General features: G+C 39.4%; 1 protein-coding gene across 7 annotated transcripts in view; it reads left to right on the top strand.

The window, feature by feature from the left end:
* NDUFAF5 (NADH:ubiquinone oxidoreductase complex assembly factor 5) overlaps positions 1-15,571 on the top strand; it is a 63,195-nt gene that overhangs the window by 31,805 nt on the left and 15,819 nt on the right. For 2 of the 7 annotated variants that reach the window (XM_072800039.1, XM_072800038.1), the window contains 3 exons: positions 3,422-3,505; positions 3,845-3,927; positions 4,097-4,653. The exons of 1 other annotated variant lie outside the window; for it this stretch is intronic. In XM_072800039.1, coding sequence (XP_072656140.1) covers positions 3,422-3,505; positions 3,845-3,927; positions 4,097-4,189 — 260 coding nt within the window. In that variant the 3' untranslated portion in view covers positions 4,190-4,653. Of the gene's footprint in view, positions 1-1,243; positions 1,340-3,029; positions 3,506-3,844; positions 3,928-4,096; positions 4,654-15,571 lie in introns of those variants that run through there. 4 more of the 7 variants (XR_012018210.1, XR_012018211.1, XR_012018212.1 and 1 more) reach the window with 4 other exon arrangements.

Genomic DNA, 15,571 nt, shown 5'->3' with positions numbered 1-15,571 from the left:
TCACTCTCCAGACAGGGACTGGAACATTTCTAGGCCCCTCAGAAGGTTGCCTCCTGCCAGTATCCAGTTGATAAACCCCACTTCCCCCAAGGGTTTTAAATAGGTCATTTATTTTGAAGACTTGTTGCCTGATATTTACCTTAAGAGGCTTTGCCAGTGCTTCTCTTATTTTTACTGTAAAGACTTTTACATAAATCATATATTTTAGTCTTTGAGTCTCTTATCCTTAGGATTAAGAATTATGTAAAGATAACATATAAAAGTGATATTTAACAAAGTAAATGTAAACATTAGATGATTGATTTTATATTCATTTACTTATATTTATTTACTATTTGCCAGCTATTGAGCCAGTGATGAAGATACATATTTCCTTATCTCAGGGAGCTTGTGCTCTAGTAGAGACATAGAGCTAAAGCAAGAGACATGGCATTTAACTATAAAGTAAGATAATTGTGTTTTAAAGTATATGGAAAAACAGAATCCCTAAATCTGTTTAGGGAGTCAGGGATGCTTTTGTAGAAGAGGCAGGACCTAAGTTAAAATGAGTTTGTCAGGAGAGTGAGTGAGTGAGTGGCTGGGTACTGGGTTGGGGCGTTGCCTTCCAAGCCAAGGGAACGGTGTATAAAATCATGGTGATGTGAGACATTTCCTTCACTTTTCTAATTAAAAAACACTACAGTAATTCTGTTTGGCTTGAAAATGTAGAATGGAGAAGTGATGGGAAATGATGTGGGATAGTCTATCACAGGCTTCTAGATTTTATCAGGTGAGCCTGGTACTGTAAGGGGAGAATTTCATGCAGAGGAGAGAGAGATCACTGTCAAAAAGCTCATCCTCTAGCACTGTTTATACTTTATGAGGAAGGTAAGACTAGAATTAACATGATTCATCTCATGTTATACATGAGTAAACTGAGGCACAGAAAGAAACTAAGTAACCTGCCCAAGGTAATGTATTATAAGTAATAGAGCCAGGATTGAAGTCTAGTGCAGCAGCCTAACTCAGATCCTGAAATCTCAACCATTCTGCTTTTAAAAAGTCAGAGGCAGCTGAGTTGGGAAGGAGAGTGGCCAGGGATGAATGGAGGAGGGGAAGAGCTGGGGTGACTACTGCCAGGTATGCTGCTTTGCCTACTGTAAGATGGTGTTACTTTCAAATTGGTTTTTGGTATTTTATAGTTAGACTTTTTTCTTGATGGTTGTAGCTTCTCATTTGAACTGCCATTGTTATTAATTCACAGAAAAAGTCCAGAATGTTGACCTAATTTTACAAAACAAGTTGCATATCAGCTGATGAATACATGAAAAGTTTTGGAGGCTTTCACAGTAGTTTTAAGGTAAGTTCAGTTTGTTTTTTAAAGACAACCCTCAGTATTATTCCTCGTAAAGCACAATAGAATAGATTTTTATACAAACAGTTGAACTTAACCTTAAAAACACTGTGAGAGTCTTAAGCAGTCACTTGCTTCCTGGATTTTTCTGTTATTCCAAAACCCAGAGCTGGTCAGAAGTTCCTAAATGTGTTTCCCAGGTCAGTAAAGGTCTACCATGATGCATTTTGAAGTGCTGTCATTCCATCTTGAAGATGATAAAACTGAGTTTAATTAGAGTTGTGACTTTGCCCTAGATACTTAAGGATCAGAACTGAGATGATGATCACAAAGTCTAGACTTTCTGTACCACATCACACTGCTACCATGAGGAGAAAGGAAGGTTGATATGGTGGTATGCTTCTCTTGTGAGGCAAGGGAGTACTGTCCTAGCAGCAGAGTTACTGTGTTATGCAGTAGTGCTCTTGAATTTCTATATCACAGAGAACATTAAGCCTGATAATCTTAATTAGTGTATCTAATACCAGTTATTTAAAAGGCATTTTAGAATTTCTATTGTATTAAGAATCCCCTGTCCCATGTATTAAGTATTTACATTAAATAACCTGTTTTCCACTGATACTGCCTATGTCCAATTTGTGGTAAGGCATGGCGCTGGGAAGGTGAATGAAAATAAAAGCACCGCAGCCATCATCAGCAATAGAATCTTCCAACTCAACTCCCAGTTTACCTCTGGTCGCTTGATATGGTTCATACAACGTAGGAGAATGTGTTTAAATCAGATTATGTAATGGGTCTGTAATGGTAGCTGTCACAGCCTTCAGAGATCATCTAGTCTTGTCACCTAGAAGACCCACAGCAATTGATCTAAGCAATTGATTGGTCGTGTATTAGATTCGTGACAGCAAGAATAAGATCCACCTTTTTCTTCTTGATGACTAATCTATTAGTTCATATGTCTGTTGTTCTTCATGAATTGGGGCTGTTATACTCACAGAATGCTGGAAATTGCTTTTAGTATCAGAGATTCATTATTTTGAGGAATAGTAGGAACCATTTGAGATTGGAGAGAAGAAAAAGATTCATTTATTACAGCTGATTTTATTGTTTTTAATAAGGCCATTGAAAACTTGGAAGGTTGTCATTTTTAAACTTCTAAAGAACAACTGATATTGGGAAGTTTGTTGGGGTTTTTTGGTGAAAGTAGGAAAAGTAAGAACTGATTTTTGATGGTGTGGTATATAGAGAATGTAAAGGATTTTTACTTTTGAAATTTGTTTTGATTTCGTGGACTAAAATGTGGCCTTTCAAAGGGATTTTGTTTAAGTATGTGCATAAATAATTAAATATATAGCACTACTTGTTATTTGAACAGTAGAAGAGTATCAATCCTTTTGGCTATCAACTTGAAGAAAAACGCCTGAACTCCAAAGCCTAGCTTGGAGCCCAACATGGGGCTTGAACTCACAGCCCTGAGATCAAGACCTGAGCTGAGATTAAGAGTCAGATGCTTAACTGAGCCACACAGGTGCCCCAGAATTCTAAATTTTAAAATACTAAGAAAAATGCTCATATAAATAATGCATATAATTTTTTCCTAACCTGGAATTAGTAAAATATTATAAAATCTGAAAACACATTGTAGTTTTGATACTGTTTAGCGAATCTCAAGGCCCTCTCCCAATTTCATGACCAGACAGAATTTATGGTTTGGAAGGAGTGAGGCATCGTAGCAGTGCCCTGTCCTCTGACGAGCAGCTAATGGGGGCTTGAAAAGGTACTTGCGAACTCTTAATAACATACCTGGAGGGTCAGTTGCTTTGCTTTTGCCCAGCTGGCCTGCTTTAGACCACTGTTGGCAAGTGAGGCATGCTTAGAGGACTTGCCTGCTAAAATTTGACCTCTTCTCTGGTCTTAATATCCAGAAGCTTCAAGTCGCTTTTGCCTAGGTCACTAAGAAGCCTAGCAATACAAGCTATTAGAGAATGGGGATGGGTACACTTCTAGATGTGAAGAGGTTAAATTTGTGCTTTGAGTAGCTCAGGGTATTAGTGGTGTTATCTAAAACTGCCTGTAGTGTATTTTTAGGCATGGGCGAGAGTAACTGTGCTTGGAATAGAAAAGCCCTGCTGCACCGAGACACGATGCTGGCGGCGGCGGCGGTGTACAGAGGTAAGGGAGCTGGTCATCCTTTCAACCCTCCCCTCCTAAAGGAACACATGCCCTGCTGTGTTTATCCCTTAAAATTACCAGTACTTCCTTTCCTGGTAAGGCACCATCAGATTTCTTGTCCTTCTTTTCAGAACACAGATCCTGTAGTTCCATATCCTTTTTCCAAACAGCTCTTAACTGTATTCCTGTTAGCTTCTCGGCATTAGGATTTTTCATGTGAGACATTCTCAGAGTCCTCTGAGTATCCCATTTCTCTTTGGAGGATATGACTTTTTTTGAGCAGATTTTTTCTTTCCGTTTCCATCTTTTCTAGATTGTAACCATTATTTGTCTTTATAGAAATGTACAGAAATGAGGATGGTTCAGTACCTGCCACATATCAAATCTATTACATGATAGGATGGAAATACCATGATTCACAGGTAATATTAGTAAGACAAATCGTTTTTCTTAGCAGGTTCATGTCTTCATTTACTTTTTATTTACATAGGGTGGGGGCTTTTGAAAAAAATATATGATGGCGTTAAGGGATTTAATTTAGAGCTATATATTTATCTATTTCTAATATCTTTAATCTTTCATTATTTTCAGGCAAGACCAGCTGAAAGAGGTTCAGCAACTGTGTCATTTGGAGAGCTGGGAAAAATAAACAATCTTATGTCACAGGGGAAGAAGTCTCAATAAATATTTCATTCAATGTTAATGTACTCCAGAATTTTCATCAGAGATGGATAACTTTCACACTTAAAATTATGACATTTTGAAGCAAAGTAATCTATAAGTGATGTACTATCAAACTCTAGTAATTAGAATAACCTAATCCTACATCTACATTTAGTAACCGTATCAGTTTTACATGTTTTCTGTTTTCATATGGATACTGTTATCTAGTGGTTCAAATGCCTTATTTACAGATCCAGCCCAAAAGCAAGAAGATATTTCAATGAAAAATCCACAAATATGTTCACATATATAAGTGCCTGACTTGATGGAAAAACATTGCTCACGCTGACATTTTGTGCCTTTTTCTCCTTCTGATATTTTGTTATTTCTGTGAGAGGGCCATAGCCATGGAGAGGAGAGGAAGGACAAGTTGGTAGATTCTCTAGAGTTCTGGATCATTTGGAATAAAAAGTTTTTATAATGACTACTCTGAGATACTTAAGCTAAAATTAATTGTCACACTGTCATCTTTGTTGTGAAGACAATGTGTCTCTCTAGAGCTATGATGTAGTTTCATACTTTAGGAAAGTGTGGATCTTTACTGAATCTTTCCTCACCTTTTTTTTTTTTTTTTTTTAAGCATTTGAATTCTAATCTTATTTCTTTTTCACCTTTGTGATCTGGATAAGGCCCCCCCCCCCCGCCCTCCAGAGTTTTATACTCCATCTCACCTTAGGTGAAAAGAGAATGTTTTAAAGAATACAGAGGAACAATCCTGTGTGAAAGTATCTGCACAGTAATGAACAGTGCTGTTTATTGTTTGTCATTTCAGGCCTTTGGCACTATTCTAATCCAGGTCCACTGTCCCATTGTAGTGATCAAAAGCATTTGGAAGCAGTCAAGCTCAGACAGCTTAGAATGGGGGGAAGAAGATGGTGATGAGGAAGCAGGGAGTAGGCTGGGAAGCAAACAAAAGTGAGTGCTGACTTCCATTGCTCCAAGTTGAGATAGGAAGTAGTGCTGGCAGCTGTCTAATGGTGGAACAACTGAGCAAGTGTGTTAAAACTTCACCCTCACTGTTAAATGCCAGGTGGTGGTGTTTGCTTGTCTGTCATTTATGTTGAAATAAACCCAGCAGAAACAGATCTGTGTCAGTTCACATAGGATGAGGTACAAAACTCAGCATACTAAAAAAAAAGTGAGCTGAGTCTGCATCACCAGGTGATGGAGAGCCATTGCTGTCCTTTACATTTCACCAAGCATGGCCCTAGCCTCCTCTTCAGCCTTAGGTCTAAGTTATTACAGTGTTGGTCTCCCCCTGCCTTCCTTCCCTTGACCACACTGGTACCAAGCTCTTCCTGGGTAGGGGCTATGTCTGCCTTGTCCACAGCATAGTGCTTGGTGCATAGTAGATACTCAATTACATTTTGAATTGAATTAAATTATGTGAAAAATGTACCCTTTGAAAAACTTAAGTTACAGTTAAAAACCAAGGTTTTGTAGGAGAAAAATTACTATTCTTGCTGCTTTTGGGTAGGAAATCTATCAATATTAGAAATTGGAACTAGAATATTAGAAATTAGAACTCTCCTAAGCATTTTTTTTTAACACGAAAAGAATATGTAGGAAGTAGAATTTGGCGAAGTTTTTAAGCTTAATTTTCAGTATTTGAAGGGAAAAGATAACAAAAAACTCTCTGTGTTAAAATTGTGAACTGATCACTGAGGAACACATAAATCCCACAATAACTATGTTTCCTAAAGGACATGTGTTTATATGCATTGTTAAAGAATGCATACAAACTTGTGATTATTGCTGAGGAGAGGGACAGAGGAACTACATGTGTCTGCATCTGTCAGGTTTGAATGTCTGTTGGGTGCAAGAGGTGGGCAGAAGTTAGGAAGGAGACTTGTACTTTTCATTTTTTATCTCTCTATAAAATTTGAAGTTTCTTACTAAAAATATTACCTCTTTCGTGCTGATTATGGATGGTGGGTGAGGCTGGGGAGGCATCTACCCTGAGCTATCTCAAAAATAAGATCATGGTTTAAAAAAATAAAGGAAAGAAAAATTACCACGACTAATTGAGGATACTTATTTTTTAACATGAGTGACAGTAGAATAATTTTTTTAGCTAATATCTGCTTGAAGTATAGCTTTAATTGAAATCCTCAGGCAATTTATTTTTCTGAATAGCTGTGTTTTCCAAATGATAACTCATCCTTTTAAGGAACAATATTTTTTTGATTTTAAAAAATTTATTTTTTAAAAACAATTTAAAAATTGAAATATAGTTGACACGGGTTACATTAGTTTCAGGTGTACAACATAGTGATATGACAAGTTTATGTTATACTATGCTCATGACAAATGTAGCTACCATCTTTCACCATACAGTGCTATCACAGTACCATTGGTTATGTTCCTTAGGCTATACCTTTCATCCCATGACTTAGTCATTTCATAACTGGAAGACTGTATCTCCCACTCCCCTTTACCCATTTTGTCTACCTCAAATCACCTGTCCCCCCTGGGTACCATCTATTCTCTGTATTTATGGGTCTGTTTCAATTTTTTTTTTTTTTTTTTTTTAGATTCCACTTACACATGAAATACAGTGATTTGTCTTTCTCTACCTGATTTATTTCACTTAGCATAATACCCTCTAGGTCCATCCATGCTGTTGCGAATGGCAAGAACCCATTCCTTTTTATGAATAACATTTCATGTATACAATGTGTATATATATATATATATATATATATATACACACACACACACACAATCTCTTTATTCATCTATTGATGGATACTTGGGTTGCTTCCAAATCTTAGCTATTATAAGTAACATGCAATAGGGGCACCTGGGTGGTTCAGTTGGTTAAGCATCTGCCTTGAGCTCAGGTCATGATCTCGGTCCAGGGATCAAACCCCGATGGGCTTCCTGCTCCATGGGGGAGTCAGCTTCTCCCTCTCCTGCTCCTCATACCCCCACCCCCACTCACGAACGTGTTCTTTCTCCCTCTCTTTATCTCTCCAATACATAAAATCACACTGCACCAAACACAGAGATGCATATATTTTTTTGAATTAGTGTTTTAGTTTTGGTGTAAATGCCCAGTAGTGAAATTACTGGATTATGGTGGTATTTTTATTTTTAATTTTTTGAAGAACTTCATACTCTTTTCTGCAGTGCTGTACCAATCTGTATTCTCACAGTGTATGAGGGTTTCTTTTTCTCCACATCCTTGCTAACAATTGTTATTTCTTACCTTTTTGACTCTAGCCATTCTGATAAGTGCAGGTGATGTTTCATTGTGGTTTTGATCTGCATTTCCCTGATGAGTGATATTGAGCATCTTTTTCACGTCTCTTAGCCATCTGTATGTCTTCTTTGGAAAAATGTCTGTTCAGGTTTTCTGCTGATGTTTTAATTGGATTGGGGGTTTTTGGTGTTAGGTTGTATAAGTTCTTTATATTTTTTGGATATAACTCATCAGATGTATCATTTGCAAATGTCTTTTTTCCTTTTAGTAGTTTGCTTGTTCATTTTGTTGATGGTTTCCTTCTTGTGGAAAAGCTTTTTATTTTGGTGTAGTCCCAATGGTTTATTTTTCCTTTCATTTTTCCCTGCTGGAGGAGACATATCTAGAAAAAAATGTTTAAGCAACAATATTTCCAAAATACTTCACATTCTTTTTTTTTTTTTTTTTTTAAGATTTTATATATTTGGGCAGCCCTGGTGGCGCAGCGGTTTAGCGCCGCCTGCAGCCCAGGGCGTGATCCTGGAGACCCTGGATCGAGTCCCACGTCCGGCTCTCTGCATGGAGCCTGCTTCTCCCTCTGCCTGTGTCTCTGCCTCTCTCTCTCTGTCTGTGTCTCTATGAATGAATAAATAAATAAAAATAAATAAATAAATAAATAAGATTTTATATATTTATTCATGAGAGACACACAGAGAGAGAGGCAGAGACACAGGCAGAGGGAGAAGCAGGCTCCATGCAGGGAGCCTGATGTGGGACTCGATCCTGGGTCTTCAGGATCACACCCTGGGCTGAAGGCGGCACTAAACTGCTGAGCCACCCAGGCTGCCCAATACTTCACATTCTTAAACAATGTGTAGAACACAACCATTTCTTTATGACTCCACAATTACTATAAACTCAACTTGTACTGCATTGCTTGTTCCTATGCTGGCCCCAAGAATGATGTGACTTTTCTCTTATCCAACACTTTATTTACTTCCACCTACTAATTTCATCAGTTAACTCAAAAATGAACTCTCTTGAATTCATTCTGCTTTCTGATCTGTAAGATTAGAATTTAGATTAGGTTTCTAGGACTAGTATGTAAGGTAGGAAAGAGGAGCAAGGTTATGGGAGAAGGACTTTTTCTTTTGCAGTAAAATGCATGGGCTTTATCGGTTCCCTTAACAAATCTCCATTGAGTTTCTTGTGCTAGGCTTCCAGTTCTTTGTCTTTAGCTGTTGGTCTAACAGGGCTTCCGTATATGGGTCTGGGACATCCATTGGCTGCTGGGAGACTTTGGATTATTTCCTGGTTCTTAGTATTCCGCATTTTTCAAATAGAGAATTCCAGAAATGGCAGTATATATGAAAGTTTATATTTATATATTTTTTTAAAGTTTATATTTTTAAAATAAAGATTATTGCCTTAAAGAAAATTTTTGCAGGATTTGTTGAGATGGAAGCCACTCCTAGACATCAAGTATGTGACATGACTTAAAAGTTACATATGTGCTCGCTTCGGCAGCACATATACTAAAAGTTACATAAGTCTGTAACTCATGAAGTATCTATGGAGCAAGTTTTGCTTTTCAGACTCTTTTAGTACCATTTTATCTATTAGGTGGAAACAATTATGGCATGGCCTATACTGAAGACATGTATAGTTTTTATATTCCACATATGGCCTTAAGTAAGGATGAGAAAGAAGTATTTTACTATGGATTGGATTCTGTGTAGGAGAGAAATTAATAGATATTTGGGGATGGGACACCTGGGTGGCTCAATGGTTGAGCGTCTGCCTTTGGTTCAGGGCGTGATCCTGGAGACCAGGGATTGAGTCCCACATTAGGCTGCCTGCATGGAGCTTGCTTCTCCCTCTGCCTGTGTCTTTGCCTCTCTCTCTCTCTCTCTCTGTCTCTCTGTCTCTCGTGAATAAATAAATAATCTTTTTTTAAAAAATAGATATGTGGGGAAAAGAAGGATATTTGGCACAGTGATTATTACTTTATTCGTTCATAGATTATTTAGCCTCTTGCCTAAGAAAAAATATTTTGAGCTTTTTTGGCGGGGTGGTGATGGTGAGGTGGTGTTTTATTACTGTTGTCATTAATAATGTGAAATTTATCTTTAGAAAACTTAACCATAAGTGAACCTGCCGGGCAGCCCGGGTGGCTCATCGGTTTAGCACTGCCTTCAGCCCAGGGTGTGACCCTGGAGACCCGGGATCGAGTCCCACATCGGGCTCCCTGCATGGAGCCTGCTTCTCCCTCTGCCTGTGTCTCTGCCTCTCTCTCTCTCTCTGTGTCTCTCATGAATAAATAAATAAAATCTTTTAAAAAATTAAAAAAAAAATAAGTGAACCTGCCTTTCTAGAAATTGATAACACTTTAGTTCTCTGCCTGGATTCTTGACAGATATTTATCTTGCTGGTTTAAAAACAATTTGAAAATAATGGAAGTCACAGTGGGCTCTGGTAAGTTGTTAACAAATAAGTAAATGTTGCTTTGGACTTGTGATGGTTTTAAAATCTATCCACAGCTTCTCTATATAGAATATATTCCTTTCTAAGTGGAGAAGTTTAATTCCCCTTCCTTTGAGCATGGGCTGAATTTAATGATTCCCTTCCAACAAATAAAATATGGAAGAGATCAATGAGGAGGGCACTTAATGGGATGAGCATTGGGTTTTATACTATATGTTACCAAATTGAACTTAAATTTTAAAAAATGTAAAAAGAAAAAAATATGGAAGAGATGGTGTGTCACTTCTGAGGGAAGGTAATGGAAGGCATTGCTTCCACTTTGTCCAGGATCACTCACTCTGGGAAGGCCAGCTGCCATAGCATGAGGGCATTCAAGCAGCACTGTAGGGAGGACATAGAGGTGAGGGAGCCATATTGGAAGTAGATCCTCCAATCTAATTCAGGTGACCGTAGTCCTGGCTGACACCTTGACGCAGCCTCGTGAGAGACCCTGTACCAGGACCACCCAGCTAAGCCACTCCCAAATTTCCAAAACACAAAAACTGAGAAAATAAATTGTTGTTTAAGCTACTGTCTTGGGAGTAATTTCTTAATGTAGCAATAGATTCTGAGAAAAGTTGGGTGCCTAGGGTATGCCAGGTTGTTACTTTAAGTATAGAACATTGTCTGCTTATTTCAAACTATGTAAAGTGTAAGCTACCAATATTACATTTGTTCTCAGGGAAAATTGGACCTGCGATGTTCTACCCTTGAAGTTTGAGTTCATGGTATCACTAAATAGAAGTAAACTACCAAGGTACCAAGCAGGCCTCAAATTTCATTTCCAAGGAATACGATGATCAATTGCCTGGAAGCCCAACTGGGGCTGTTCCAAAATGAAACCAGAGAATTTGAGAAGATTCTGGCCATGAGGATTCATTCAGTGAGCTAAGCAGTCCATGTGGCCTCCTGACTCCCTTCCCTTCTGCCTTAACTACTGAGTTGCTGACAGCTTGTTACCAATCTGGATTGTTGACATTATACACTTAATTGCTAGGCTGTCAGATGAGCATGTTGCTGTGGAAGTAGTTAAAGGCTTTTTATAAAGTTAGAATTGATCTTGTCTTGCTAGCCTTTGCTAAAACCAGGCAAAGGTAATCTACCTGCACTTTCAAAGTGGCAAGTGTAGTCCGGACATTCTCCAGAGTCCTTGTACAAGAATCTCATGCATGTGCTCAGCATGCCATTGCTAGTTCTGTCTGCAGGGACTGGGAGTCAGGTGATTTGGGTTTAGTCCTGGCCCTGCTGGTACCTAACACTTGGGCAAACTCCCATCTCTCTAACCTCAGGGTTTTCATTTACGAAATTACAGGTTTGGTACTCTGTGAATCTCAAAGGAGGCCTCAGACATATCTTCCAAGTTCCTGAGGGGCTTTTTCAAACAAAACGTTTCCACCTTCCTCTTCTTGGTTGGAAACCATGGCCATAGGGAGCTTTTATCACTGAGGGGACTGTGGAGCACCCCTTCATGTCAAGGTGGGAAGATGGCAGGGAGCCATTGGGCAAGATAGCAGAAGCATTCAGTCCAGTGCTAGGAGCTGGGTCCCAAGGCAAGTAGACAAGATTGCCCTCCCATCTTCACAATTGCTCCCTCCCTCAACCTCTTTTCTTTCTCCCTCCCTCCTTACTTGTTTCTTCCTTTTCTTTTTTGAAATCCTTTACAATATTGATTTGTTTTATACATTTTTTTTCTGTTTTTATTTAAATTCCAGTTAATACAACAGCATAATATTAGTTTCAGGAATACAGTACAGTGACTCAGCACTTCCATATGACACCCAGTGCTCATCACAACAAATGCACTCTTTAATCCCCCATCACCCATTTCCCCCAGGCCCCTACCCATCTCCCCTCTGATGACCATCAGATTGTTCTCTATAGTTAGGAGTCTGTTTTTGGTTTGCCTCGCTTTTCCCTCACCCCTTTGGTATTTCTCAGACTCTGTGTTGATGTTTGGAGACTTCTTTTCCCTTTAAAGCTATCCTGGATTTCATTTGAGGATAAGGTGGGCACAATGTTATTTGCCTTAGGTCTCTGAGTCTTAGAAGTGGTCCAGATGCATCCCCACCAAGGAGGGCTCCAGACCCTTAGGTATTTAGCATAGACAACCTTCTGCATTTTCCATGGAACATGCCATTTTTTCACAGTCACCAACCACTTAGCATTTAGGAAGTGTTTCCTGAATCTTGCAGAAAAGTTCCCAGTTATTTGTCTAGGTGACAAGATTCTGGTTACAAGTCAGATTAGAAGAGGAAGGAAGTGCTCTGGCTTCAAGTGACAGCCCTCTGGAAGACCAAGTAAAGGAATGGATATGAAGTACATTGTGATCTCTAAATCAGAATGTCTGCATCATTTCTTGAGAAGCCAACCAAACTTCAACAAAGGCAGCTTTGTTTAGCCTGTACTAAAGTACCAGGTTGGTGAAGCCCTTTTTCTGAAATTCAGTGTTACATTCTTGCCGGGCAGTGTACCAAGCCTTTGTGTGCATTCTCAATTATTTCATCCTCTCAGCTCCTTGTAAAGTAGATACTAGTACTTATTGCCCCTATTTTTCAGAGGAGGAAACAGTCTCAGGTCATGACATCTCCAAAGTCACACACATGGTGGAGCCAATATATGATTTCAGTCTCATAGGTGACAAATTTAGTGCGATTAACAATTTTATTATGTCGCCTTCTCTGGGAAGTCAAAGTCTTCCAAGAGCTATCATTCTTTCCCTCCCCCTAACCCACCACAATCACTGTACACTCCAACTAGCAAATTGGAACCAGGCAGGCGATTCCATCCATTGTCTCCAACCCATGCTCAGCCCTGTGCTTGAATCTATTCCTGTAGAGCTGCCTGCCCTCTGACCTCTTATGGGTTCCTTCCACTCTCAGCTCAGCCATTCTTTAAATCCAGCTCTGGGCACCTGGGTGGTTCAGTCAATTGTCTGCCTTCAGCTCAGGTCATAATCCTGGATTCCTAGGATTGAGCCCCAAAATGGGCTCCCTGCTCAGCAGGGAGTCTGCTTCTCCCTGTCCCCCACCTTGCTCCTGCTCTCTCTCTCGCTCTCTCTCACAAATAAATGAATAAAATCTTAAAAAAAAAAAATCCAGCTCAAGTTCATCTTGCTTTCTTGTCCCAGAGTATCTTGAACTTTTGTTAGTTCTCTCCTTTAGCACTTTAGTATTTTATTTCTCATCCATGAGTTCTGCCTCTTTAAATATTCAGTTCTTTGAGGTATTGGCATTGCTGTAGCCAGGGTTTCATATACCTCAGGGAACTCCCAGATGGAGTCACTGCTGAGCAGACAATGGGATTCTGTGAGCACACCAAACAGCAGGAGACTGGAAAGACAGTCAGTTGCATATCCAGCTTCAGATCCCAAGGATCAACCACTTGATTGGACTTCAAGGCTAGACTCTTATTCTGGGGGGATCTGGGTACCAAGTAAAGCAGTTAGATATGGATAACAGGACAGGAACACAGTTGCTGGGGAACTGGGAAATAGAGAAAAGAGAGTAAGACCAGAACTATGACTTAAGGTCAAAGCAGGGCCTGCAGCAGTGCTGACCAGGCATTTTGCTGGAATAGTAGGTCTTAAGTCCAACCAAGATACCCAGCTGTCATTAGATACCAAGGTGGCCAAGTACAGTGATTCCAGACTTCCAGAATTATTAACCTAATAGCCCTTTTATCAAGAAGTGCTTTGCAAGACCTTGAACCTGTTTGAGGAAACACTAGCCTAGATGATGCTTGGCATTGTATAGGTTTGTTAAATTGAATAGCCATAGGAAAACCTACATTCAATTGTCAGAATCTACTCACCTGAAAAATTGTTTACGAACTTTCTCCAGACAGTCCAGTGCAGTGTTTAAGAGCACGGACTCTGACCTGGTTGTCCTGAATGTGTGGCCTTGGACAAGTTACTTGACCCAGTTTCCTCTTCTGTAAAAGAGGGAAGATGATATGCTACTCTCTGGGGAAGGTAGCTGTGAAGATCAAATGAGTTAATATATTCGGTTAGAACAGTGCTTGGCACATAATAAGCATGATATGTTAGCTATTATTATTCTAGACAGAATGAATTTTAGAGATGCTTTCAAGAATAAATTATTGACTTCTATTGTGATGCTAGCTTACTACTTATCATACAAAAAATTCCCTCTTGCTCATGCAAGAAGATTAATAAACATATACTGCTTAAAGTCACTATCCCTTTTTTTTTTTAAGATTTTATTTATTCATGAGAGACAGAGAGAGAGGCAGAGACACAGACAGAGGGAGAAGCAGGCTCCATGCAGGGACCCCGATATGGGACTCAATCCCAGGACTCCAGGATCATGCCGTGGGCCGAAGACCGGCGCCAAACTGCTGAGCCACCCAGGGATCCCCATGCTATCCCTTTTTTAAAAAGAATAAATCACCCAACCTCAGACAGCTGTTTAGCTTCTATGGCAAAATTCAAATCTCAGTTAAGTGAGATTTGTTTTAATGCTCTGTGAGGTGAGAATTTAATGTTTCTTTTCTAGAGGCACTTTACTTAGACATTATTTTCTGATTAATGAAATACAAGTTAGGATGACAATTCACACAAGCACACGATACCAAAAACTGTTTATCAAAACATAGGTACTGACACTGGATGAAATTAATTGGGTGTCAAAAAAAATAAAACAGGCGCCTGGGTGGCTCAGTGTTGGGCATCTGCCTTCGGCTCAGGTCGTGATCCCAGGTTCCTGGGACTGAGTCCCCTCATCAGGCTCCCCATGGGGAGCCTGCTTCTCTCTCTGCCTGTATCTCTGCTTCTCTTTCTTTGTGTCTCTCATGAATAAATAGAATTTAAAAAAAAAAAAAACTAAAACCTCACAGCCTAAGAAATAATTCTATTCTTGCCACACATGAAAAAGATTTTAAAGCATTTTTCTATTATAGACTTTGTTTTCTTGTCTGAGAGGCTAGATTAGAATTATAAAACTTTTGAATTTTAATACATCAGAGAAATCTTTGTTTTGCAGTTGAGGAACACCAAGGGATGGATTTACCTGAGGTGGTTCACTGGTTGTGGAGAGTCGGGTCTGGAAGGTTGTGGAGAGTCTTGTCTAGGGACTTGTGGCAGGCTTGATGTGCTTCATGCAGCCCCAGCAGAGCTGAGGCTCAGCTGTCACACATCCCCTACGCTGGAGGTAGAGTCATGAAGTGTGCCAAGTGTAGCTGCCTTGCACAGCCCTCCATTTAAGGGCTTTCTGTATTGAGTTCTCTGCAAAACTTGGAGTCACCCCTTATGTGAGCAAATTTCTGCATTGCAGATTACGGTTGACTGAATGTCGAGAACTGAAAAGTACTGCTGCCTAGCTCCTACCCCTAAAGATTCTGGTTTAATTTGACTTGATTTTGTTTGTTTGTTTGTTTGTTTGTTTGTTTGTTTGTTTGTTTTAAAGCTGTATAACCTGCTCTGGAGCAAAGCATTCCTGCCAAGAGAAAACTGTGTGAATCACAGATAGATAAATAATGGATAAAATCCATTTTAACCTCCTTTTTCTGATGTTGGGAATTTTGAAGGTCTGCTGCCATATTGGTTATAAGAACACCTGAGTCCTTGCATGCTTCCTGATGAGCTTGTGTTGGAGAGAGAGAGGGTGTGTCAGACTGGA

Source organism: Canis lupus, chromosome 26 (assembly GCF_048164855.1).
Source record: "Canis lupus baileyi chromosome 26, mCanLup2.hap1, whole genome shotgun sequence".
Classification (NCBI taxonomy): domain Eukaryota; kingdom Metazoa; phylum Chordata; class Mammalia; order Carnivora; family Canidae; genus Canis; species Canis lupus.
Note: the sequence above shows the minus strand (reverse complement) of the source record. Positions and strands in the feature narration are given on the sequence as shown.